Below are 21,490 nucleotides of genomic sequence, written 5' to 3' on the forward strand. Positions count from 1 at the left end.
AACTATAGCCAAATTACTGAATCTTCCAGCTTCTTGGAACTGAATTGTTCCCCACCCGCTGCTTCTTCTCTTTTCCCTCTGCCTCTCCTTCCTCTTCACTGGTCCCTGACACAAAATCGATGTACATTCTAAACTCTTTTCTTTTTTCATTTTAAAAGCTGAAACACTTTTTTTTCCTCTTTGAAATTTCTGCTGCCCTCAGATGATTCCTTTTGCTCTGGATCTCAACCAGGAAGTGGTTTTGCAATACCTGTAAGGTTTCTTTTAAACTCTATCTGTAGAGAGAATAATACCTCCTTTCTTTTGCCTTGGTTTTCTTACACCAGATAGCAGTTTGGCTTAACCACCTGAGGTTTACCATGAGCATATTTTTAAGAGTTGTCTGAAGGGTAAAAACATCATAAAAATGTGCCATATATAATCTCTACAAAAACAGTTGAGACAGTTTTGTGACAAAAGAACCTCTTTATAGATTAAAGCAAATTTTCTCTTTCTACAAATATGATAAAATATAATAAAAATGTAAATAATTATAAAATATAATAAACCCCCAAAAAAGGTAAAACATTGATGGAATTCTTACTTGAAAGAACCAAGGAAAGTCTCTACTCTACCTCAATTATTTGACCTTCTGTTCGGCAAGCTGTTCTGTGATAATTTTTGAAAGATCTCTGACCAAAAAACAAAACAAAACAGAACAAAACTATTAGCTATTTATTAGTTTTTAAAAAGCATTTTACATAATTTACAAGTACTTCTATAAATGTTTTCACATTTATTTCTCATAAGGAGGTCAGGTAGTATCCCCATTTACAACTGGGGAAATGGGCTCAGAGGTACTAAGATTCAAAAGTCACAAAACAATGGCAGGACTTAGACTCTTAAAAAACATTAAAGAACTCTGTCATCTTCCCAAATTGCCTTTTAGTAAAATATTTATCAAAATAAACCATTAATTTAACTTGTGAGATCAAAATCTGCTTACTAAAATCCAAGTATACTTTTCATCTAAATCTATAATCTGTAATTATGTCATATATCTACAATTTAGATCAGCTCTTGTGTTTTAATGGAATTTGGCCTTCTAACTCACAAGCTCTTCACCTACTACTTATTTTACTGTACCAGTTAAAAAACAATTTTTGAACATGGACACAACAATGAAGCTAAAAGGTACAATTTGTGGAACGTGACGACATTTCCCTCTCTGCCCTTTCCCTCCTCCCTCCTTTGTTAGCTCTTTCCTCATCCATGATCAGGGCTCCCCCGGGGCTTCCTCCCTCCTTACCAATAACCCATATTGGAGACCTCTTATCACTATCCTCCACTATCCAGAGATCTAGAAATTAAATCACTGCCTCACCTGAAGCAAGAGTTGATCATCAGTTTGCTTTCAGTAACTATGATAAGAAACCATCTACTTTCTCTGACTTCTTTACTAGAGTTAAAACTACCTATACCTATAAACAAATGTAGCAAACGTCAACTCTAGCGAGCACAAGTACTAGGTAACCCCATGAGCAAACATGCCATGAAGTACTAAACTAGAGCTTGAATCTAATCTGTGATTAAAACCAGATTTGTCCAAAACTGGAGTTATTATTACTGCAGAAACAGTTTACTTTGAAGAGATGAGATCAGAATTATCATCTAAGTTAGAAAATCAAATACTCACTTTTTCACATCACAATAAACAGATGCAAGAGGGGGTAAACCTCCTTATTAATCTCATTAATAAGAAGGAATTGTTGTAAGAGTACTATCACTTCTCCTTTAATGCAGACATACCATTCCAGTCAAAGGTGCTGGGGTTGTGTCTGTATAGAAGTAAGTCGTCCCACCGACAGTTTCCTTTTGGATCACCTGACCAGAAGATGGAGTCTGAGAAACAGGATTATTAACAGGTGTAGAGGCACTAGAAGGCACCATGTAATTTGCTGGATTTGGAGTGTGACTTCTTCTTCTGGGGGCAGGAGAAGTATGCGGAGTGATCTTGGGAGAATGAAGAGGGGAAGATCCAGCAGACAAGGACATTCCTGAAGAAGATGTAAAAATGTTTCTTAGGGAGCAAAATTGGTTTTAAAGAAACACATCTGGAAAATAAAATGCAAACATTCATTTGGAAGAAACATCATCTTTAGCAAATTCAAGTGCAAAAATAAAAGCCATAATTTTATCTTGGTTTGTTTTAGAGAAAGCTCTGATGAAAGCAAATGTAACTTTTTTTTTCAAAGATAGACATTTCCAAATAAACTAGGAAATTTATTGCAAGAATAGTCTCCTCCATATCAAGGTTTACATGAGAAACTTCAATAGTAAGAATCATTAGTAACTTAAATTAATTTAATGGAAAAATGAGAAATAACAAACTGGGACTCTTTAAAATCCTTTTTATAAGCTTATTTTATAGAAGCCTTTCTTTCATACAGGGCCCAATTCCCTTTTTGTGAAGAATCATTTAAAACTATGGCTATTAACAATACAAATAGCAACATTACCCTAAAGTAGTATAGTATTAAAAATCAAACTATTTAATGATATTCACTAGGTTTCTTTTGGCCAAATACAATTAACAGAATGGTTTGAAAAAGCAAAACAATTAAGTCTAGTCTTAGCTGAAATACATGACGGCTTACACATTATGTTTTTTTATCAAGCAATATACTGTTCTGATGCCTTTGTCTTTAACTCTAAATAGGCACATACTAAAACAAATGAAAATTTCTGCAGATGCCTAACTTTGTAAAATTAGGCCAACTAGGTTCTAACACAAGTTCTATCCAAACACAACTAGTAAGAAACCATTTTTTGTAAGGCATCCTCTATTATGATTCTAAGGTGAAGAAAGGGAAAGGATAATTGTCTTAACCCTTCAGGAGACTCCAAGCTAGCTGAGAAAACAAGACCAGGTCACATGTAAAAGACAAAAAATGACTTAAAAAAACACTCAAAATATAAATTAATATACTGCAAACTACATGCATAAATGCAGATGGAATGCAAATTAATTAAAACCAGGTAGAATTAATCAAAGGCTTAATGGAGGTGATCAGTTCTGAGCAGAGATTGAAAAGGGTTTCTAGAGCTACAGTTACACTTCCTGAAAAACTCGGCTTATCCACAAACTGTTTTCTGGCCATTTGGGGAATGACTAAAACCCACACCTTTACAGTAATATGCCATCTTACAATGCAAGGAAAATGTTTATACCAAAATGCCTCTGATCAGAGAAATATAATTAACAGGGACATGAATTTCAATTTTGAGGCATTCAAGAAACAAATACCAACATTGTTTTTTGGAAAGACGTAGGTAGACAAAACTAAAGTGAGAACTGAGATAACACTTATTTTTACTCTGGAGAGCCCTCTGCACTTTTTAAAGAGCCTTAACATAATTATTTCGTCTGATTTTCTGAGCAACTAAATGAGTTAGGCAGGTGAGGCAGGTCAAGTTACAAGCACCACAGGAGAGATCAGAATTCAGACATGAAGAGGTTTTTTGATTTGACCAGTGACATTTGTGCAAATTCAACAGCAAAGCCTCCTGGCTCAAACCCAAGTCTCCAAACTCCAAATGTAACACTCCTACTGCTATAACACAATGTCTACTGCATGAACATTAAAACAGGCCAGGCATTCTCAAGTAAGTCTTAAATGTGTCTAAGAGAGACTTTAAAAATCTAAACCCCTTTCAAAAAATTATTTATAAGGAAGCCAAGCTACTATATTAAGATATAAGCGTATTAAAACAAAAACAAAAACAAAAACTGTTCCAGAGTTCTGTTTTTCTAACAGAATAACTGTTTTTCTAACAGAATAATGAACTATTTTCAAAAGATAAAATACTCCCCACTTACCTAATATGAAATGCATTTAAGATAGTTTTCCTAAAGCCAGTGTTCAAGTCTTTCCAAGACAAAACTGGCCAAGTCACCAAAGATGAACAAATTTGTTTACTACCTTTAAATCAAGCAACAGCAACAAATATAGCTACCAATTCTTGAGCACTTTCATTGTGGCGGGCACTAATAAAAGTACTTCATATACATCAGTATATGTAATCCTCACAACAACCCTGTGAGGTAGGTATATAGTATTCACCTCACTGCGAAGAAAACATTAAAAAAGTTTTTAAATTTATTGTAAGGACGAACATAGGTTATTAAACAAAAGAATCAAGACTTAACGCAGGTCTATTGATTCCAAAGCTTATGCTCTTAGCCAATATACTATCCAGTCATCCAGTTTCTAAGTCTTGTACTAAAGAGTAGAAAAGGGATCCATTGTCTATAGTAGTAGCATTACTGACGACATAAGCCACGTGGGGTGGAGGAGGTGCAGCATGGGGTGCAAGGAAAGATTCTGACATCAAAGTAGGTGTGCAAGTGAGACAAAAGAATCTCTCTTTAAGGTTGAATACATGGCAAAGGATTACCAAAAACAATCTGTGGTCAGTTAAAAAGGAAATTCACAGTATAGTAGAATTTTTAAGTTGTAAAGTAATAAGCTTTCTCTTAAGAACTTTTAATTTTGTAGCTATACTAATAGAAAGCTGCAGCTCCGAAATCTGAGTTCATATATCTGAGCTGAGGCAGATTACAGTTATTTAAACACATTCAAAATGAAACACGTACACTATTAAGCATCACTACCCATAGGGGCAACAGGATATTTAAATGTATAGAGAGCTAAAAATGAAATTAACCCCTGAATTACTAAAACATCAAACCTAGTCACATAAGGCACAGCTTTGTGTCACCAGAATAGTTTACAAACTTGTTAAAGAACTGAGTAAAATATGCACACATCTGCTCGGAAGAGAGGTATTCTGTACCTAACTACTATGAAGACAATAGCCACAACATACTTAATGTCAACTGCCTAGATCCAACACTAAATTATAAACAGCACAAAGGACTAGAACCATACTACAGAAACGAGTAGTCAAAAATAAAGATGAATTAAAATGAACAGATTTGGTTTCATCTCTCTCACATGTAAATACTCCTTTATAAGTTCTGTCTTTCCTTATGTTGGGGATAAGAGCTACTTGTGGTTATTACTACACCAACACCCTGCTCTTACTGGTACTCAACCACCAGAACACTTACGCAAATATAGTAACCACTGAGGATACTGTAAGAGACAATCTGGAATAATGAAAATTTGTATTTAAAAAAAGATGATTTAGAAGTATTTCATTTTTGTATTTATTGTTTGTGTTAGTTTTTGTAGTATACTCTTAGAATGACATTTTGGTGACATCATATACTGTAACTATATTATAATTTACTAGGTGAATATGCACACTGTGAGACTTAAGTCATATATGTTGAATTAACTGCTTTAGAACATTTAAAAAAATCTTCTCTTAAATGTATCCTAATTCAAATAAAAGTGAGGAAACAGTAAAGAGATGCTCCCTGGAGGAGTTAACCAGAACAATTAACAAAATATAAGAAATGATATTAAAAAAAAATCACAGCTAATATACAGAGACAAAGTATCAGTGTTTTTGGATGACATGATTCTATACCTGAAAAACCCAAGAAAACCAACAAAAAAGACTCTTGTAAATAATGACAGAGTTCATTAAAGCAAATGGTTACAATATTAATATACAGTAAATGAACAGCATTCCTAAATACAAACAACCAGCTAGGACAATACTGTTTCTGGGAAATGAGAGACTGAGCTAACATGATACCCTCCCCTCAACCCCTGTCAGTGCTGTGAATACACGGAACTATGAGATATAGTATGACCCAAATTAAAGGATAGCTGAGGTAAAAAAAGAACAACAACAAAAAACTCCAAGAGTAAGAAATTAAAGAAAAATTTGGAATTAAGAGGTTACACTGTGGAAAGTTTGAGAAAAAAAAACCTAGGCTAATGGAGGCTTTAATGCCCACATGAGAATGTGAAACATGGCCTTCAGCCCAGAACACATGGGGAATGGAGCTCTAATATCAGTGTGAAGCCCAGAAGTCTGGAAAAGCTGCATCAGTGAATGTAGGATGAGAAAACTTCTTTCTACCTACTGGCCCATGAGAGGCAAAAAGTAAGCTTGCTTGTGGAAGAGAGATGGAAGAAAGGAGAAGGCTGGGGTTGTGTGGAGAGAGAACCCTGTGCCTATACCAGGCGCAGGCAGAGGAGATAAAATTCCCAGGAGACATGTCACAGGCATCCCAGTGAGAAAGTAACATAAAGCTTGAACTGCACGTGACACTTGCAGGAAGCAAGCACCAACTGTTCTGATGAATGCTTCTACAACCCAGAACAGACAAGATCTCTCCCCAGAAAAACAACCCCACTTTTTAAAAGAACTCCCAAAGTCAGAGTCTGCATGCATAATACAGTTGAGAATTAATGCCCTGAGAAAAAGGAATCTCAGAAAACAGAACGCTATAAGACATAAAACTAAAATGATTAAAGACATGAGAGAAATGACAAACATCATGAAAAAACGGGATATTTGTTCTTCCTAAACAGAATTAGACTCTTTAAGAGTAAAAAATATAATCACTGAAATTAAAGGGAAAATTCAATAATGGGCTAGTATGCAGAATACATAAAGAACTCTTATGACTCAACAATAAAAATAAATTTTAAAACAGGCAAAGGATGTGAATAGACATTTTCCAAAGAAGATATACAAACGGCAAATAAGCATATAAAAGAAGCTCAACATCATCAGTCATTAGAAACATGCAAATCACAACCACAAAACCACCTCATACCACTAGGATACAATCAAAAACAAGGACAGTAACAAATATTAGCGAGCAAATGGAAAACCTAAAATCCTCATACATTGTTGCTGGGAATGTAAAATGATGCAGTCACTTTGGAAAACAGTTGGGCAGTTCTTCAAATTGTTAAGCATAATTATCATATGACCCAGCAACTCCACTCCTAAGTATGTTACCCAAGAGAACTGAAAACATGTTCAAACACACACTTGTACCTGGATGTTCAGAGCAGCATTATGCATAATAGTCAAAAAATGGAAACAACTCAAATGTCTATCAACTGATAAATGTGTAAATAAAATCTGATCCATCCATACAATGAAATGCTATTCACCCATAAAAGGGGTGGGGAATCTGATATTATGCTGTATCATGGATGAACCCTGAAAACATTAAGTGAAAGCAGCCAGACACAAAAGGTCATGAACTGTATGATTCTATTTATATGATATGTCCAGAACAGGCAAATCCTTTATAAAGACACGAAGTCAATTAGTGCCTTCCAAGGACTAGAGACAGAGAAAATGGGGAGTAACTACTAATGGGTATGAAGTTTTCTTTTAGGGTGAAGAAATGTTGTGGAATTAGATAGTGATGATGGCTACACAACTGTGATTATGTTAGCATATTCACCACTGAATTGTATACTCTAAAAGGGTGAATTTCATGATTTGTGGGTTTTACCTCAACCAACAAACAACACATAAAAATCTAGGTATATAATTAACTAGAAAAATAGGGCTTATATTAAGAAGAGGTTAAAACTCTACTAAACTAACAGAAACAAAAGGTAACTTGAACAAAAGGAAATAAATACCTGTACTTACTTGTTATAAAGATTTCAATTCTACCCATAACTAATGCTAGAGTCCAACATAAGGCCAAACCAATTATATCTATGTGGAAAAATAAACATTAAGAATAGCCAGGAAAATTATTAAGGAAAATTAAGTACAGCAAAAGAATAAAGAAAAAGTAAAAGAATAAAGTATAAGACCAGAAGACAGTAAAGAGTGATAAAAGCTACAGTAATAAAAATGTTTGATAAAGAGTCACATAAAGAGTGGGTCAATACAACAGAATGGGCACAAAATGAGACCTCAAATACATATGAAGAAATAAGATAAAGGTGGCATTTCAAACTTTAGTGGAGGAGAGGACAGCAGTCAGATATGACAACTTACTGCTGTCACTAAATGACAGAATGAATACAGACATAAGCAAAGATAGTTATTTAGATAAAACAGACATAAGCAACTGACCCTTTCATTCACTTTTCCTACATAAATTTCAGATAAAACATTCAGACTGAATATTTAAGAGTTCACGAAGAAAAGTACTTCAAAGAATATTTTTAAAAATATAATGTTATGAAGACCCAAAATGAGAAAGTCAAAAGAAAATGTTAATCAATTTAACCTCTTCAAAAATAAATTTCCTACACGGCAAAAAAAAGATATTTCCAACACTTAAAAAGGCTAATCTGCTTAATATAGTTCTTAAAATCATTAAGAAAATAGAAAGCAACCAAAAGAAAAAGGAAAAATTACACTACTAGTCAGTTTGTAGACAAGAAAATTTAATGCCTAAAATATGTAAAAAGATGCTGTTATTCACTAACAAAGAGACACAAATTAAAACCAACATTATCACTGGCCTCCTCTCAGACTGGCATAGATTAAAAAGTTTATTAAGACAATTAAAAAGGTGGGTAGCATATAAATACTGTCACACACTTGTAATATCAGTTATTACAGTCTTTTGGAAAACAATTTGGCAATACCTATCAACTAAGACTTTTTAACTGACATTATAATGGTAAACAATTCAAAGCCATAAAAGGAAAAATAAAAGCTGTGAACTCCATAAAAGTGGATATTTTTGTCTTGCTCATCTTTTAGACCCACAGGAGTCACTGAATAAAGGCTTCACAAATAAATGCTAAGGTTACTTTTAAATCCCTTCTAGGGAAAAAAAAGTGATTATTTTTTCTTTCAGAAAAGTTAAAAAAAAAAAGATGTCCTCTCAGATAACAGATGCATCTGAGATGCCAAGAATAAAGATCTCCCGAAATATGAAAATATTAGAAACATTCCTTTTAAAATCAAGAACATGACAAAAAATGTCAATTATGACTACTTCTAAATAATACCATATTAAAGGCCTTAGCCAATGTAACAAAACAACAGAAGAAAGGTTGCAAAGGAAAAAATAAAGCTATCATTATTTGCACACATGTAAGAATCTATAAAATATTAGAAATACCAAAGTAACCAACATACAAAGGTCAATCACATTTTCTACATACTAGAAATAATTAGAAAAATTTTATTTTTTAAAGACAGCAATTATAATACCAACAAATACTAACTACAAAGTGTCTCAGAGGATCTAACAAAATATACATAAAGACCTGAACACAGAAAATTATAAAACTCTGTAGGAAGACCTGGAAAAAAGATAAAAAAGAAGAGATAGTCCATATTCATAGATAGGAAGATGTAATGATGATGATTCTTTTCATCTAAAGATTCAATGCAACTTCCCTGAAGACACCATGCTGCCTCATGTATCCACAAGTCTCCCAAGCTCCTTCCACCCCTGGGACATTAATCCACAACCCTACCTGCCAACACCAAATTCTCTAAACCCCATCCTCATAGTAAATTCCAATTCATCCTTCTGAAAAATCTTCTACTCTATAAAAAATTTTCTCAATACCCGTATTTTAAAATTATTCCCATCATTTTGCATTTTATCTTTTACAGCAAGTACCACACGTTTTAAATTGTCTCTTTGTAGGAAAGAACTATATACCTTAATCCTCTCTGTATTCCTAACTATACTTTGTTATAGCACAGTTGTCAGCACACAAGAAATCTGTTAAAAATAAACTGATATAGATAAAGTTTCCTCTTTTTGACACCAACAACTAAGATGCTAAATAGAGCAACAGCCATTATCAGGAAATGGAGAACGCCATCACCAGAATTACCTGAGTATAACAGGAAATTGGGAGGAAAAAAATCAATGTGTATGCTATCAAGTGACATAGATGTTGACTGTCACTATTTAAAAGCAAATGTGAAACAAGCCAAAAACCGTTGTGAAAGAAAGGGAGGAATTTGAAAGAATTTGGGGTGAGGACATTCTTATACAACAGTCTGATTATTTTAGCATTACTCTTTCCAGGTCAATGTAGCTTGGGTAAACCTAGCTTACACTAATAACTTTAACAAAATTCCAACAGCCAAACTAAATCCCAAATAATAAATTGTCGTGTATGACTATACTGAAGAGAACAGTTTAGATAAGAAATTATCAAAATATATCTCATACTGAACAGATGGACTTAAATTGAAGAAAAATAGAAGCATCATCTTCTTAGCAACAGAGTCAATATTTGGGGCCTCATCCAAGAGAAAATCATACTAAGGAATTCCTGTGATAATACCCAGTAGTACAAAAAACAAAGTTACTACTAAAAATACATTTCTTAATTTATTCATTTTTTAACCAAATCCCCAATACCACCACCTTCCTAAAATAAAATGATACACAGTTACAGCCCAAAACAGACACTAAGTTTTTACTCCTAAATTCTAATAGGGTCTTAAACATACTAACAATACATTTTCTTCCACTTTGCTGATGATTTAAAGGATGGATATAAAACATCAACTCCAAAGTTAGGTTCAGAAGACCCGACTTGCTCTTTCAGTGCTTCGGACACAAACTTTAATTCTTAGTTCATTTCTATCACTAGCTGTTCTTGGCCGAAAGAGAAAATTAGTTTAAGTATTTAATTATAATCATTTTAACAATTAAAAGTTTGTATATCACAGAGTTATTTGCAATTTGATTATCTGCAATTTGCAACCTGTCAAACAAATTATTTGCAATTTGCAACCTGTCAAACAAATTATTTGCAATTTGCAACTGTCAAATAAATCCCCAGGATACTCTAGGTAACTCTATTGTATGCAGGACAGATTTCTACTGAATAAAACTTCTTGAAATAAAATGTTAACAGTTACAGAATAACATGAGAAATGCACTAAACTCTCCATATAATAATTACTGTATAAAAAAACTGCTTTAAAATATAATCCTTAGAGTTTCGCCATAAATTTAGTATCAAAGATCCTTGGCTGGGAGGTCCTCAGGACCACCCCCATGTTTAGAAATTCACTGGAACTCAAAGGATTCAGCATATAGTTGCACTCATGGTGAAGATTTATCACAGCAATGTAATAAGCAAATACACCCATATCTCAAGGAAAAAGCACACAGGTAGAGCCCAGAGGAATTCATGTCTATGTTTCCTTACGCTCTCTTCCTCTCATGGGGGTTCACACAGCTCACTATTCCTCCAGTAACATGTGTACAATCTATGTGCCCAGAGAAACCCATCAGAGACTCCATGCCCTTGGTTTTCATAGGGAACTGATTATAGGCACCCTCTGCCTAACACATACCAGAATTCCAAACTCCCAGAAGAAAAGCAGGTGTGCAGCTTAAATTAAATTGTTTACATAAAGAGTCTAGGCACAGTAAACCACCCTCATCAGTTGGGGAACAATGGGAACACTCCTTAACTCCAAGTTCCTGGACATCAACCAAGGGCCAACCTTGCAAGCAGGCTTTTTTAAAGACACAAGTCTTTAGCCTGCTATGTTAACTCACTTCTGCACAGACACCTTGAATTGTGTCTAGTAAAGTCACCACTGTTTCATAATTCTGCTCTACAGTAAAGTGAATATTGTTACAGAAAAATACAAGAGCAAATGTTTTGTTTTTCCTATCTAAACATATGTCCCAGGAAAGGAACAGGAGAAAAAACGTAAACCTTAAGATACAGCAGTGAATTTCACTACTTTTTATCCATACACCTTTAGAAAAGATTACATATATTAGCGATGCATACTCCATGGCTAGGAAATATAGCAAAGAAAAAATGAATATAGTTCATATAAAAAGGAGCTGAACCTATGTGCTTCATTGCTCCTATCTCTAAGTATTTGAACTATCTAAATACACACACTAAATGTTATGGCTTAAAATAAGATTGTAGCTACTAACATTAAATAGAAAAGACTTCATAATATCAATAGAGAAGTCATATTTTCTTAGCTTCTAGCATACAAAAATTATAGAACGCATTCAAAAAGTTTACTTATTTAGACATTAGAAGATTATGAAACAATACTTTATACTTAGTAAATAATTGCTGGATTCTGAGGAATCCTATAGAGGATCATCCAGGCTATGATTTGGTATATGCATCATAAATAAAAGTAGCTGCTTTCAGCTTCAGTAGCTTAAAAACTATTCACAGCCTTTATCCCAGAAATTCTAGTTCTAGAAAGTATCCTAAGAAATCACCCTAAATCCTAGTTAAGATAAATATATATATACATATATACACACACACATATATAACAGTTATACATATATATATATATATACATATAACAGAACATACACATATATGCTGCTTTTTAAAAGATAACACTATGATTCAACTTTTTAATAGATGAAGTAACTTTTTAAAAACCGAAAGGCAGGGGCACCTGGGTGGCTCAGTTGGTTAAGCGTCTGCCTTCGGCTCAGGTCATGAACCCAGGGTCCTGGGATGGAGCCCCGCGTCAGGCTCCCTGCTCAGCGGGGAGTCTGCTTCTCCCTCTCCCTCTGCCTGCCTCTCTGCCTACTTGTGCTCTCTCTCTATCTCTATGTCAAATAAATAAATAAAATCTTTAAAAAAAAAAAAGGCAATTTGAAGGTTAGAGAAAATACTGTCAATCAACTAAAGTCTATTAAGGTGCTAAGAATGGTTTTAGGGGAAATAGCTCATTATAAGTGATGCGTTATAATGTGAACTAAAATTTTTCTCATGACATGGTTATTTGATCCAGTTAGGAAATACAGAAAAGCTATTTTTTTTAAAGATTTTATTTATTTATTCATGAGAGACAGAGGGAGAGAGAGAGAGAGGGAGAGAGGGAAGCAGGCTCCCAAGGAGCCTGGAGCCCGATGCGGGACTCGATCCCGATGCGGGACTGGATCCCAGGACCCTGGGATCATGACCTGAGCCGAAGGCAGATGCTTAACCATCCGAGGCACCCAGAAAAGCTATTGAAATAATTAGTAATGTTACTGAAAATAAAATCGATTTAAGTTTACATTCTGAATAACCTTGAGCATAAGCTTGTTTGCACAAATATTAAAGTCATCTATATTGCCTTATAATAAAAGAATATAGAAATTTAAAAATCCTAAATTTAGAAAAATCCTAGTCAATATTTTCATTTCATGATAATCACCCCATTGAGTCACCCTTAAACTTATAATTATCTTCTTAAAGATAATTTAAGAATCTATTTAATTATCTACTAAAGATATGTAAGAATCTACTTCACGAACTTGTCAATAGTTTGAAGAAAATATTTTATAATTTCCAATTTTTAAGCCAGAAGTAGACTAAGCTTTTTCTCTCTTTTTACAAATCAGACAACGGGCCCAGAGTCGCTCAGTGATTTGTTCAGTCATATAAATTCAGTGATCATAGAAATGAAACTAGAATCTAGGCCCCTTGAGTGCTAATACAGCTCAGGTGTAGTACTCATGCTGTTGAATTTAACCTAAATTTAAATCCCTAATGACTACATAAAAGTAATGTACCTAGAAGGAAAAGTTATAGTATAAAGAGAAAAACATGGTTAAAGGCAGAATTGTCAAGTTTCTCCCTGTCAAATATAAAATATTAAAGGAGGAGAGGACGATGCAACCAATTAAAAATATTTATCTGTTAAAGTTTCTGGAATTCTACAGTAAGTCTTAAAATGATACCATCAGTCCTAAAGGTTTAGGTACTATGAAAAGAAATATGGGACTATGAAGCCATGTATAACTGCTACAACAAGAGTGATTCAGAAGGTATTGAATTTAAAAACTATCAGAAATCAAAGTTTCTGAAGAATCCTAGCAATATGGATGTCTGGGTTATTTTCTTTATTAAAGATTTTTTAAAATTTATATATCTAGTGACAATAATTTTTCTCCCCCCCCCAAAGTTATTATTAAACTGATAGGATGCATTTTATAATATATGGCATCTGAGAATCTAGGAAAATATGGTAAATCTAGATTATGGTTTGATCACTTTTCTGCCAAACAAGGGGACTAACAGCAATAATCCTTCAAGATCTTGCCATCAAGTAAAAAAGTCTATTTTATTAAATTTTAATTTGGAAACATTTTACCATCAATGTTAAGTCACAAACTGAGGTAAGAAAACTTTCAAATAAACATGTTAACTGAGACAACCATCATACAGGCATGTGTATATTTTAAATGTGGATCTAATCCTCAAACAGACTGTACAAAATAAAACAAACCAGCACCCAAAAAGCAACAGAATTAGGAAGTAATAGCTAAGATAATAGGCTTTCCTCTTTCCGCATAATAATTTCATCATCCCATCAAATTAAGTTTTGCAAATAATTATCAAAACCAGCTAAAAATGTTTGTAATTAAAAGTACCATGCTTAAAGTCAAAATAATTATGCAGCTAATGAACCTGAAGCTGAACTGTATAAAAGCTCACTGTCTACATAGCCCAATTTTCCAAACTCCGACATGATAGATGATCATTTGCGCTTCTAGCCTAAACAATAAAAGATATTCAGCAGTGAACTAAAATATTGGCTAGGAAAAGCCCCATTATTTTATATATTTTATATCATGCTAACTTTCAAATGACTAAAATAAATATATTTGCAATCCTAAACCACAAGATTATGTGTGTTACTGCACAGATGTACATTTGGCCAAAATATTCCCAATGACATGCCATACCCTATTTTTAAAAGCCTCCAAAAAGACAATCCACAGTATTCCTGCAAAATTTATTATGGCCTAGAATATTAGGATAAGAAATATTTTCCTTCTGTAGCTTAAATCCCTCACGGTTTCAGATTTTAAAATCCATTTATTTAAACACTGTAATTATTCTCATTTCCTTGAAGACTGATACCAAAAAATACTGTACTTTTTAAGGCAAAAATTGGTAATTATCAAAAGCATATCACAATATTAACCATAAGCCAAAATGTAAATTACTCACAGATCTAGTAAAATATACACTAATCAAATTAAGTTCAATTTAGTCCTAAAAGTTTCACACCACAAATGCACACTACCTTTGCAAAGATGAAACAACCCAAATGCCAAAAGGTTTACTTGAAAGAAATGTTTATAACCCCATGTGAAAAAAGGGTACTTGGATTCAGCAAAATCCTATGCTGACCTCGTGGGGGTGTACTAATTCTTGCTGGCAACAAGTAGCAGTAAAACTTTAAAGAATTGTTCCATGAAGTGTGGTGATAAAATGAAAACGGAGTCAATAAGGATATTGATGTTAATTGCCAGAACTGATTCCTTCACAAACCCTGTTTTCACAACAGCAACCCCTTATGATTAGGGGAATTAAAAGTTGCTGAACTCAACAATCCCTTCACAGTTAAACCAACAGACCCCTCATAGAGCTGTCCAACGCTGCCCAAACTATCCATCCTTTAGTCGAATCAGTCAGTTTCATGAATTGTAGGATTTATCTTCAAGTCCAGTGCTGACTCAGAGGGTAGCTTGTTCCCTAGAGAAAACAACCAACAAAAATCAGAACAGCTACTGCTCATAAGCTCTTTCAACACCCAAGTGGAAAGGACAACTTATTGGGTCCAAAAAATAGTTCAACTTCCTTTCAACTAGAGAAGTAGCCAATAAACTGAAGGCAGCTATGTGCCATAGGCAGGTCTTGGTTAAAGCTTTCACTCAGTTACAGCAAAGAAACGTTAAATAGATAAAAAAGCTTACATGAAAAGCTATCACACAAACCATATGGTTTCTCACTCAAGAAGAAATTTACAGGGTATATAAAATGAAAAGTATTCCAAGGGACAAAGCTGTTGTTTTGTTTTGATTTTTGAAGAGCTGATTTGTGTGTGTGTGTGTGTGTGTGTGTGTGTGTGTGTGTGTGTGTGTGTGTGTGTGTGTGTGTGTGTGTGTGCGCGCGCGCGCGCGTGCCCAAGAAACAGTGAAGTGGGGGGGGGGAATTAAATGTCGCCAACCAGAAGTAGTCTACATGTCTTAGGGTAGCTTTGCTTAAAGCCATACATAAAAAAAACCAGTGAAGTTTTACATAATTCCTTAAATGCAAGGTCTTCATTCAGTAGTTAGAGAAAATATTCTAAATCAAAAGACAAAAAGAGTAAAATGTTCTGTTTCAGGACTTGGCAATAGTGGGTTGCCTTCCTATTATTTCTAAAACCAAAAAATCAACATGCACAGCCTTTGAGCTTCAAGATATACCACAACAAAACGAGGGGCCTTTCCACTTCAGGAGTTAGGGGTTTTGTCTACAGTCATGCTACTATGGAAAAGGGAGGCAAAAAACTCAGTAAGAAAGGCAACCAGAGAGCTCAAGCTAATTTCAGAACACAGAAATGTCATTTTGCCCTTTCATGTGAATTAGATTAAAAGACTTTCATAAAACAAATATGTTACTCAAGACTGTCTCCAGAAAGAATCATGAAGGTGACCAATACAACTTTTCATTTTTTTAAAAATTTATTAATTCTATTATTTATTCATTCAAGTGTGGAAAAATTCTAATCCCAATCTTTCCCTTGCCATTTCCAAGTTGTAATATGAAAATTCTTGATTCTCAAACCAAGAATCTCAGTGCCTGAGAGCTCAGATTTATGGAGGACAAAACTAGTAATATCAATACACTGCCTTGAAAATTGTGTTCATTTGCATATAAGGATCTGACACTTTGGTAATTTGCGGAGTTTTCTGCTTTGGTTTGGCTTTAAAGTCTTACTGATTCCTCACTTTCCCAGCCTTTCTCAGAGACTGAGTTAAGCCCTAATGAGCTAAGACACAAAACAGTCACTCAAATCATTGTCCGTATTCTGTGGTTCAGATGAAGAATCTCAATTCAAAAAAAGCTCTAACCCTCCCAGATTCCTTAGGTAAGTAAGTTAGTTCCCTCCTATTGAAAAATAGGCCTTCTGGGCCAGTGGTTTTCAAACTGTATCAAGTAAAACCCTAGGCTTCCAGAAAAGCTTCAGGGTTGTGTAAATTTCTTGATTTGAAAATCTTTTATCTATTTTTTCAATATTTATTAAATCAATAATAAAATCATAAATGCAGGTCCAAATAGTATGCATTCATTTTTAGCATACTGGAGATTATCACCAACATACTTAGTTTGTATTGGATTACAGTATTTTCATGGAGATCCCAGAATAAAGCCTCTCTCTCCTGTTACCGTTCTCTCTTCATATATATATATATACACACATATATATATATGTATATATATACATGGGTTTTGTATTAGGAAGGTAGTGATTCTGGAGTAATTTTTATTTAAATGCACAGGTACTCATACAAAGTTGAATAAGAGCTCAACTTACATATGAATTATGATTCTCATGTTACTATATGATAGAAAACAGAGAAAAGGAGATTGAGGAACAAAGAGTAATTATTATCCTTTACCCACCAATTTCAAGCTATTGTGTTCAACAAAGTACCACACAGACTTGTTATTCTCATTGAATAACTTCATGAATAAATTTTTAAAACCTGACCCTGTAAATGCCAGTTTTATCAACTTTATATAAATTTAGATTTGGAGACTGTATATGGACTTCACAAGCATTATGCTGCTTTAAAACAATATTTGAAAACCACTGTTCTGAGCTCTAATTAAGGCTTGGTATTACTGGTTCACAGGTCCCCCAGGGGCAGAAATGGTAATTAAGTCTTTAGTTTCTGATGCCTGCTGAGTTGGAAGTTCCTGTTATCTGTACTCCAAACCACCTTTACAGTCTTATCTCCTCTCCCCACATTCTCACAACTCTCAAAACACAATGTGCCAAACTCTGGAGTGCTAATGGCAAACAAAACTGGTAAAGATTTTGAGAGGTACTAGGTACTTTAAATATATGGAAAAGGTATCTATCTCAGTGCCATTCTTCATTAATTTTTCCAAGTTCCTGCCCAATCTAACCTTTTGCACTTGCCTAGCAATTTTATTTTTTTAAAGATTTTATTTTTAAGTAATCTCTACACCCAACGTGGGGCCCCAACTCATGACCCTGAAATCAAAAGCCACATGTTCTACCGACTGAGCCAGTCAGGCACCCCTTGCCTAGCAATTTTAAAAAATGAAATCCCATTCTTCTGATATTTCAGAGATGAAACAGCACATCACACGCATCACACAAATGGTAGATTTCAGGGGTATTTCTTTGAAAAGATAAGTGAAAAAGACACTCTACATAACAAAAGCAGTGACTAAGAGCCTACAGAGTAGAAACAGAATTATCCATAGGAGCTAATGATAGTCATTTAAATTGTCATATGGAATGACTGCATGCTGGTACCAACACACAGCTTGTTTTAAGAAAACAAAACAAAGTGCCAACTGGTTAAAAACAAAAACAAAAACACACCCTGCCCTAACCTAGTCTCTCCAAGGAAACTCCATGGACTTCCTCACAATCAGCATTTAAAGGGAACACGTGTTCCAACAGAAGAGAAAAGCTTCAAGCCTATGCTTCAATAACACACCTGAGATTTTCTTCACATCTGTTCAGTCTTCCAACTATCGGGTTGAAATACTTTTTAAAGTTCACTAACTGAGTGAGAGCATTTCTAGATTATGCTATTCAACTGGTTGAAACAAACAGAAAAAACAACAAAAACAACAACTTCACAGATTCTCAACTGTGATTAAGACGTTTGAAGAAATCCTATCCATCCTTTAAAACCCATCTCCAGTATTTCCTTTTCCATGAACCTTTCTTGCCTGGACATCCTCATTCAAATCAGATAAAATCTCACCTTTCTTAAAATTTTCTGGCATTTTCAACTTTTTTTTTTTAGAAGTCAAAGGGCAGATATCAGAATCTCCTGTGAAATCTTTAAAAATACAAAGGCCATTGCTCCAAATGAGTAGTTTCTGATTCAGGAGATCTTAGATGGGGCAGGGAAAGCTGTATTTTGGAAGCACCACAGATTAATCTGTAACTACATATGAAAGCTTACTGGAACCACTGCGTGAGATCCGGCACTGAGCAAGGTTCCAGGAATTCAAGAAATAAGACCCAGTCCCGATCTCATGAAGTTCACACTCTATCATAAATAAAGCCCACTAAAGTGCTCAAAATTTTCCAATTTAAAAATTTACTCTAGGTCTCCATGTGAGATCACAATAATGGGTAAAATGTTATAAATGCCTCCAGAAGAAGCACTTAACTTTAGTGGAGAAAATGTATATAAAACATAGGCAAATTTTTATTTTTTTTTAAGATTTACTTTAGAGAGAGCGAGAGAGCACATGCGTGAGTGAGCAGGGTGAGGGGGAGCATGAGAGGGAGAGAAAGAATCTCAAGAAGACTCCCCACTGAGCGTGGCGCCCAACGCATGGCTCGATCTCATGACCCTGAGATCCTGACCCGAGTTGAAATTAAGAGTTGGACAGTAACCGGCTGAGCCACCCAGGTGCTCCAAAACAGAGACGAAATTTTAAAAATATATTGTGAGATACTCAAGCCCTATAGAAGCCCAGAGAAGAATGACCAGAGAGGTAGAAATGGCTTTGGGGAAAGAAAATGAGGCATCTGACCTAATCAATGAAAAACAGGCAAGATCTCAAGAAACTGAAAAGCCTTCCAGGCAGAGTAAGGTCATAAGCAAAGGCACAGAGACTGGCGGGGGCGGGTGTGGGGGGCAGCTGACCATGTTCAAATACATATTCTCAAATAGGATGTGTACTTTATAACACAGTAGGTTCTCCATGAGGTAGAATTAAAGGGATGAGGCTTATTTAATCAGAAAAGAAAGCAGCAGTCTTTAGTTATCTTCAATTGTTTTAATTCTAAAAATACTCACTTGGCATCTAAACATAGTTTCTGCCACAAGAGAGTTTATATGCCAATGGGCATAAATAGGACCACTCATCCTAATTTAAACAAAAATAAAACTTCAAATTGTAATAAGTTCTGATAAGGAAATAAACAGGGCAACATGAGGAAAATAATGGTGGGAAATGTCCTTTAAATTAGTCAAAGACTTTGTGACATTTTAGCTGACACCTAAGAGAAGGAAAGAACCAGTCACAGAAAGAACAGGTGGAGCAACATATGCAGAGAGCATGAGCCAAAAAGGAGCTTGACATATCTGAGGAAGGCCAGCATGGCTGTAACTGAATACACAATGGAGAGGAGAGAGTGGACGGGGGAGATTTAGACAAGTATACAATACATGAATTAGGTAAGCCATAGTAAGAAGCTTGGATTTTATTCTACTAACGATTAGAAGGCCATGACCTCATTTATATTTAAGATTACTTTTGCTTTTAAATGGGAAATGAACTGCAGAGGTAGACCAATTAGTCTATCATGGCCTAGTCTAGGAACCGGGCAGTGTATGTTAGAGATATCATACGCAAACTGAATTGACTGGATTACTCATCAACGGGCTGTGGATAGTGAAGGGAAGAGAGCAAAGATGAATCTTAAGTTTCTTACTCAAGCATCTTTCAGACGGTGATGATAGGTTTACCCACTTCATAAAAGCCCTGATAAGAAAAAGCCTTAACTCCGCAAATGCAATACAGAATAATTAATAAATTCTGAAATGAACTGAAGTACCAAGGGAAGTAAGGACTATTCTTCTAAGGTAATTAAGAGATTTTCAAATGGCTTAGTTAGCTTAAGAGGGAAATGAAGCTGGGGAAATGAATTAAACAGTTTAGGATTCTTGCTACCTACAATTTTTTATAACGTTATAAAAAGTATACATTCATATGCACACCCTCAATAGTTCCATAATAATCATATCAAAATTCCAAAAAATGAAAAATTTTAGGACAACACATTAATATTTTCTTTTAATCATAAATACATGTAACACAGTATCTGAGGGAGGAAAAAGTCCTGCTCTGCCCCACTGTAAGAAGACTGCTGCTTCTCCACTGTCCCTAACCCCTTAAAGCACTGGTTCCTAACCAGAAATGGACACTGGAATTGCCAGATCAGCTGTCTAAAAACAGACATGTGCAGAACTGGAGGGGAAAGGAAGGGAGGATCCGGGTGAGGAATGGCAGGTTTAGGATGGGTCTTCCTCACGTATTTTTTTTAAAAACATCCTGGGAAATGTTGATACACATCCTCAGTTAATCTTTAAAAGATTAACACTGATTCAAGCTAATTTTCACACAATTTTAATCAGTAGCTTTTTCTAGCATTAATGGCTGAGGCCATGAGGTAAATATTTTTACAGTCAGAGATATTTTTACATTACAGTCAAATATTTTTACGAACATAAGCAATAGTACTTTGTATTACTATATATTAGTCATAAAAGTCAAAATTATTAAAATGGCAAAACAAAAAGATTACTTTACACAATTATGTTTAAAATAGACCTTTCCCCTTTCGGGGGGCGGGGAGGAGGTGTCATATTTCCTACTGACCGCAGTTTGAATATAGTAAAAACTTCATAATAAAACCAAAGTCTCAACATCTGCTTAAGTTTCTCCAAGCAATTCCCCCATGGGGTTACTAGTTATGTCCTGTAAGTACAGGTACATACAAAAATATCTCCAAAAGTTAAGTATGAGAACCAAAACTCCCAAATGTCAATTTCTCAAAATTTAAA

General features: G+C 34.7%; 1 protein-coding gene across 6 annotated transcripts in view; it reads right to left on the minus strand.

Annotated features, from left to right (window-relative positions):
- The window catches only part of PAN3 (poly(A) specific ribonuclease subunit PAN3), a 129,238-nt gene that overhangs the window by 35,441 nt on the left and 72,307 nt on the right, over nucleotides 1-21,490 (minus strand). For 3 of the 6 annotated variants that reach the window (XM_027591457.2, XM_027591455.2, XM_027591454.2), the window contains 2 exons: nucleotides 1,789-2,036; nucleotides 615-671 (listed from right to left, as the gene is read on the minus strand). In XM_027591457.2, the coding sequence (XP_027447258.1) occupies nucleotides 615-671; nucleotides 1,789-2,036 (305 nt within the window). The remainder of the gene's footprint in view (nucleotides 1-614; nucleotides 672-1,788; nucleotides 2,037-21,490) is intronic. The other 3 variants (XM_027591459.2, XM_027591458.2, XM_027591456.2) reach the window with 1 other exon arrangement.

The sequence above is a fragment of the Zalophus californianus genome, chromosome 3 (genome assembly GCF_009762305.2).
Source record: "Zalophus californianus isolate mZalCal1 chromosome 3, mZalCal1.pri.v2, whole genome shotgun sequence".
Taxonomy (NCBI): domain Eukaryota; kingdom Metazoa; phylum Chordata; class Mammalia; order Carnivora; family Otariidae; genus Zalophus; species Zalophus californianus.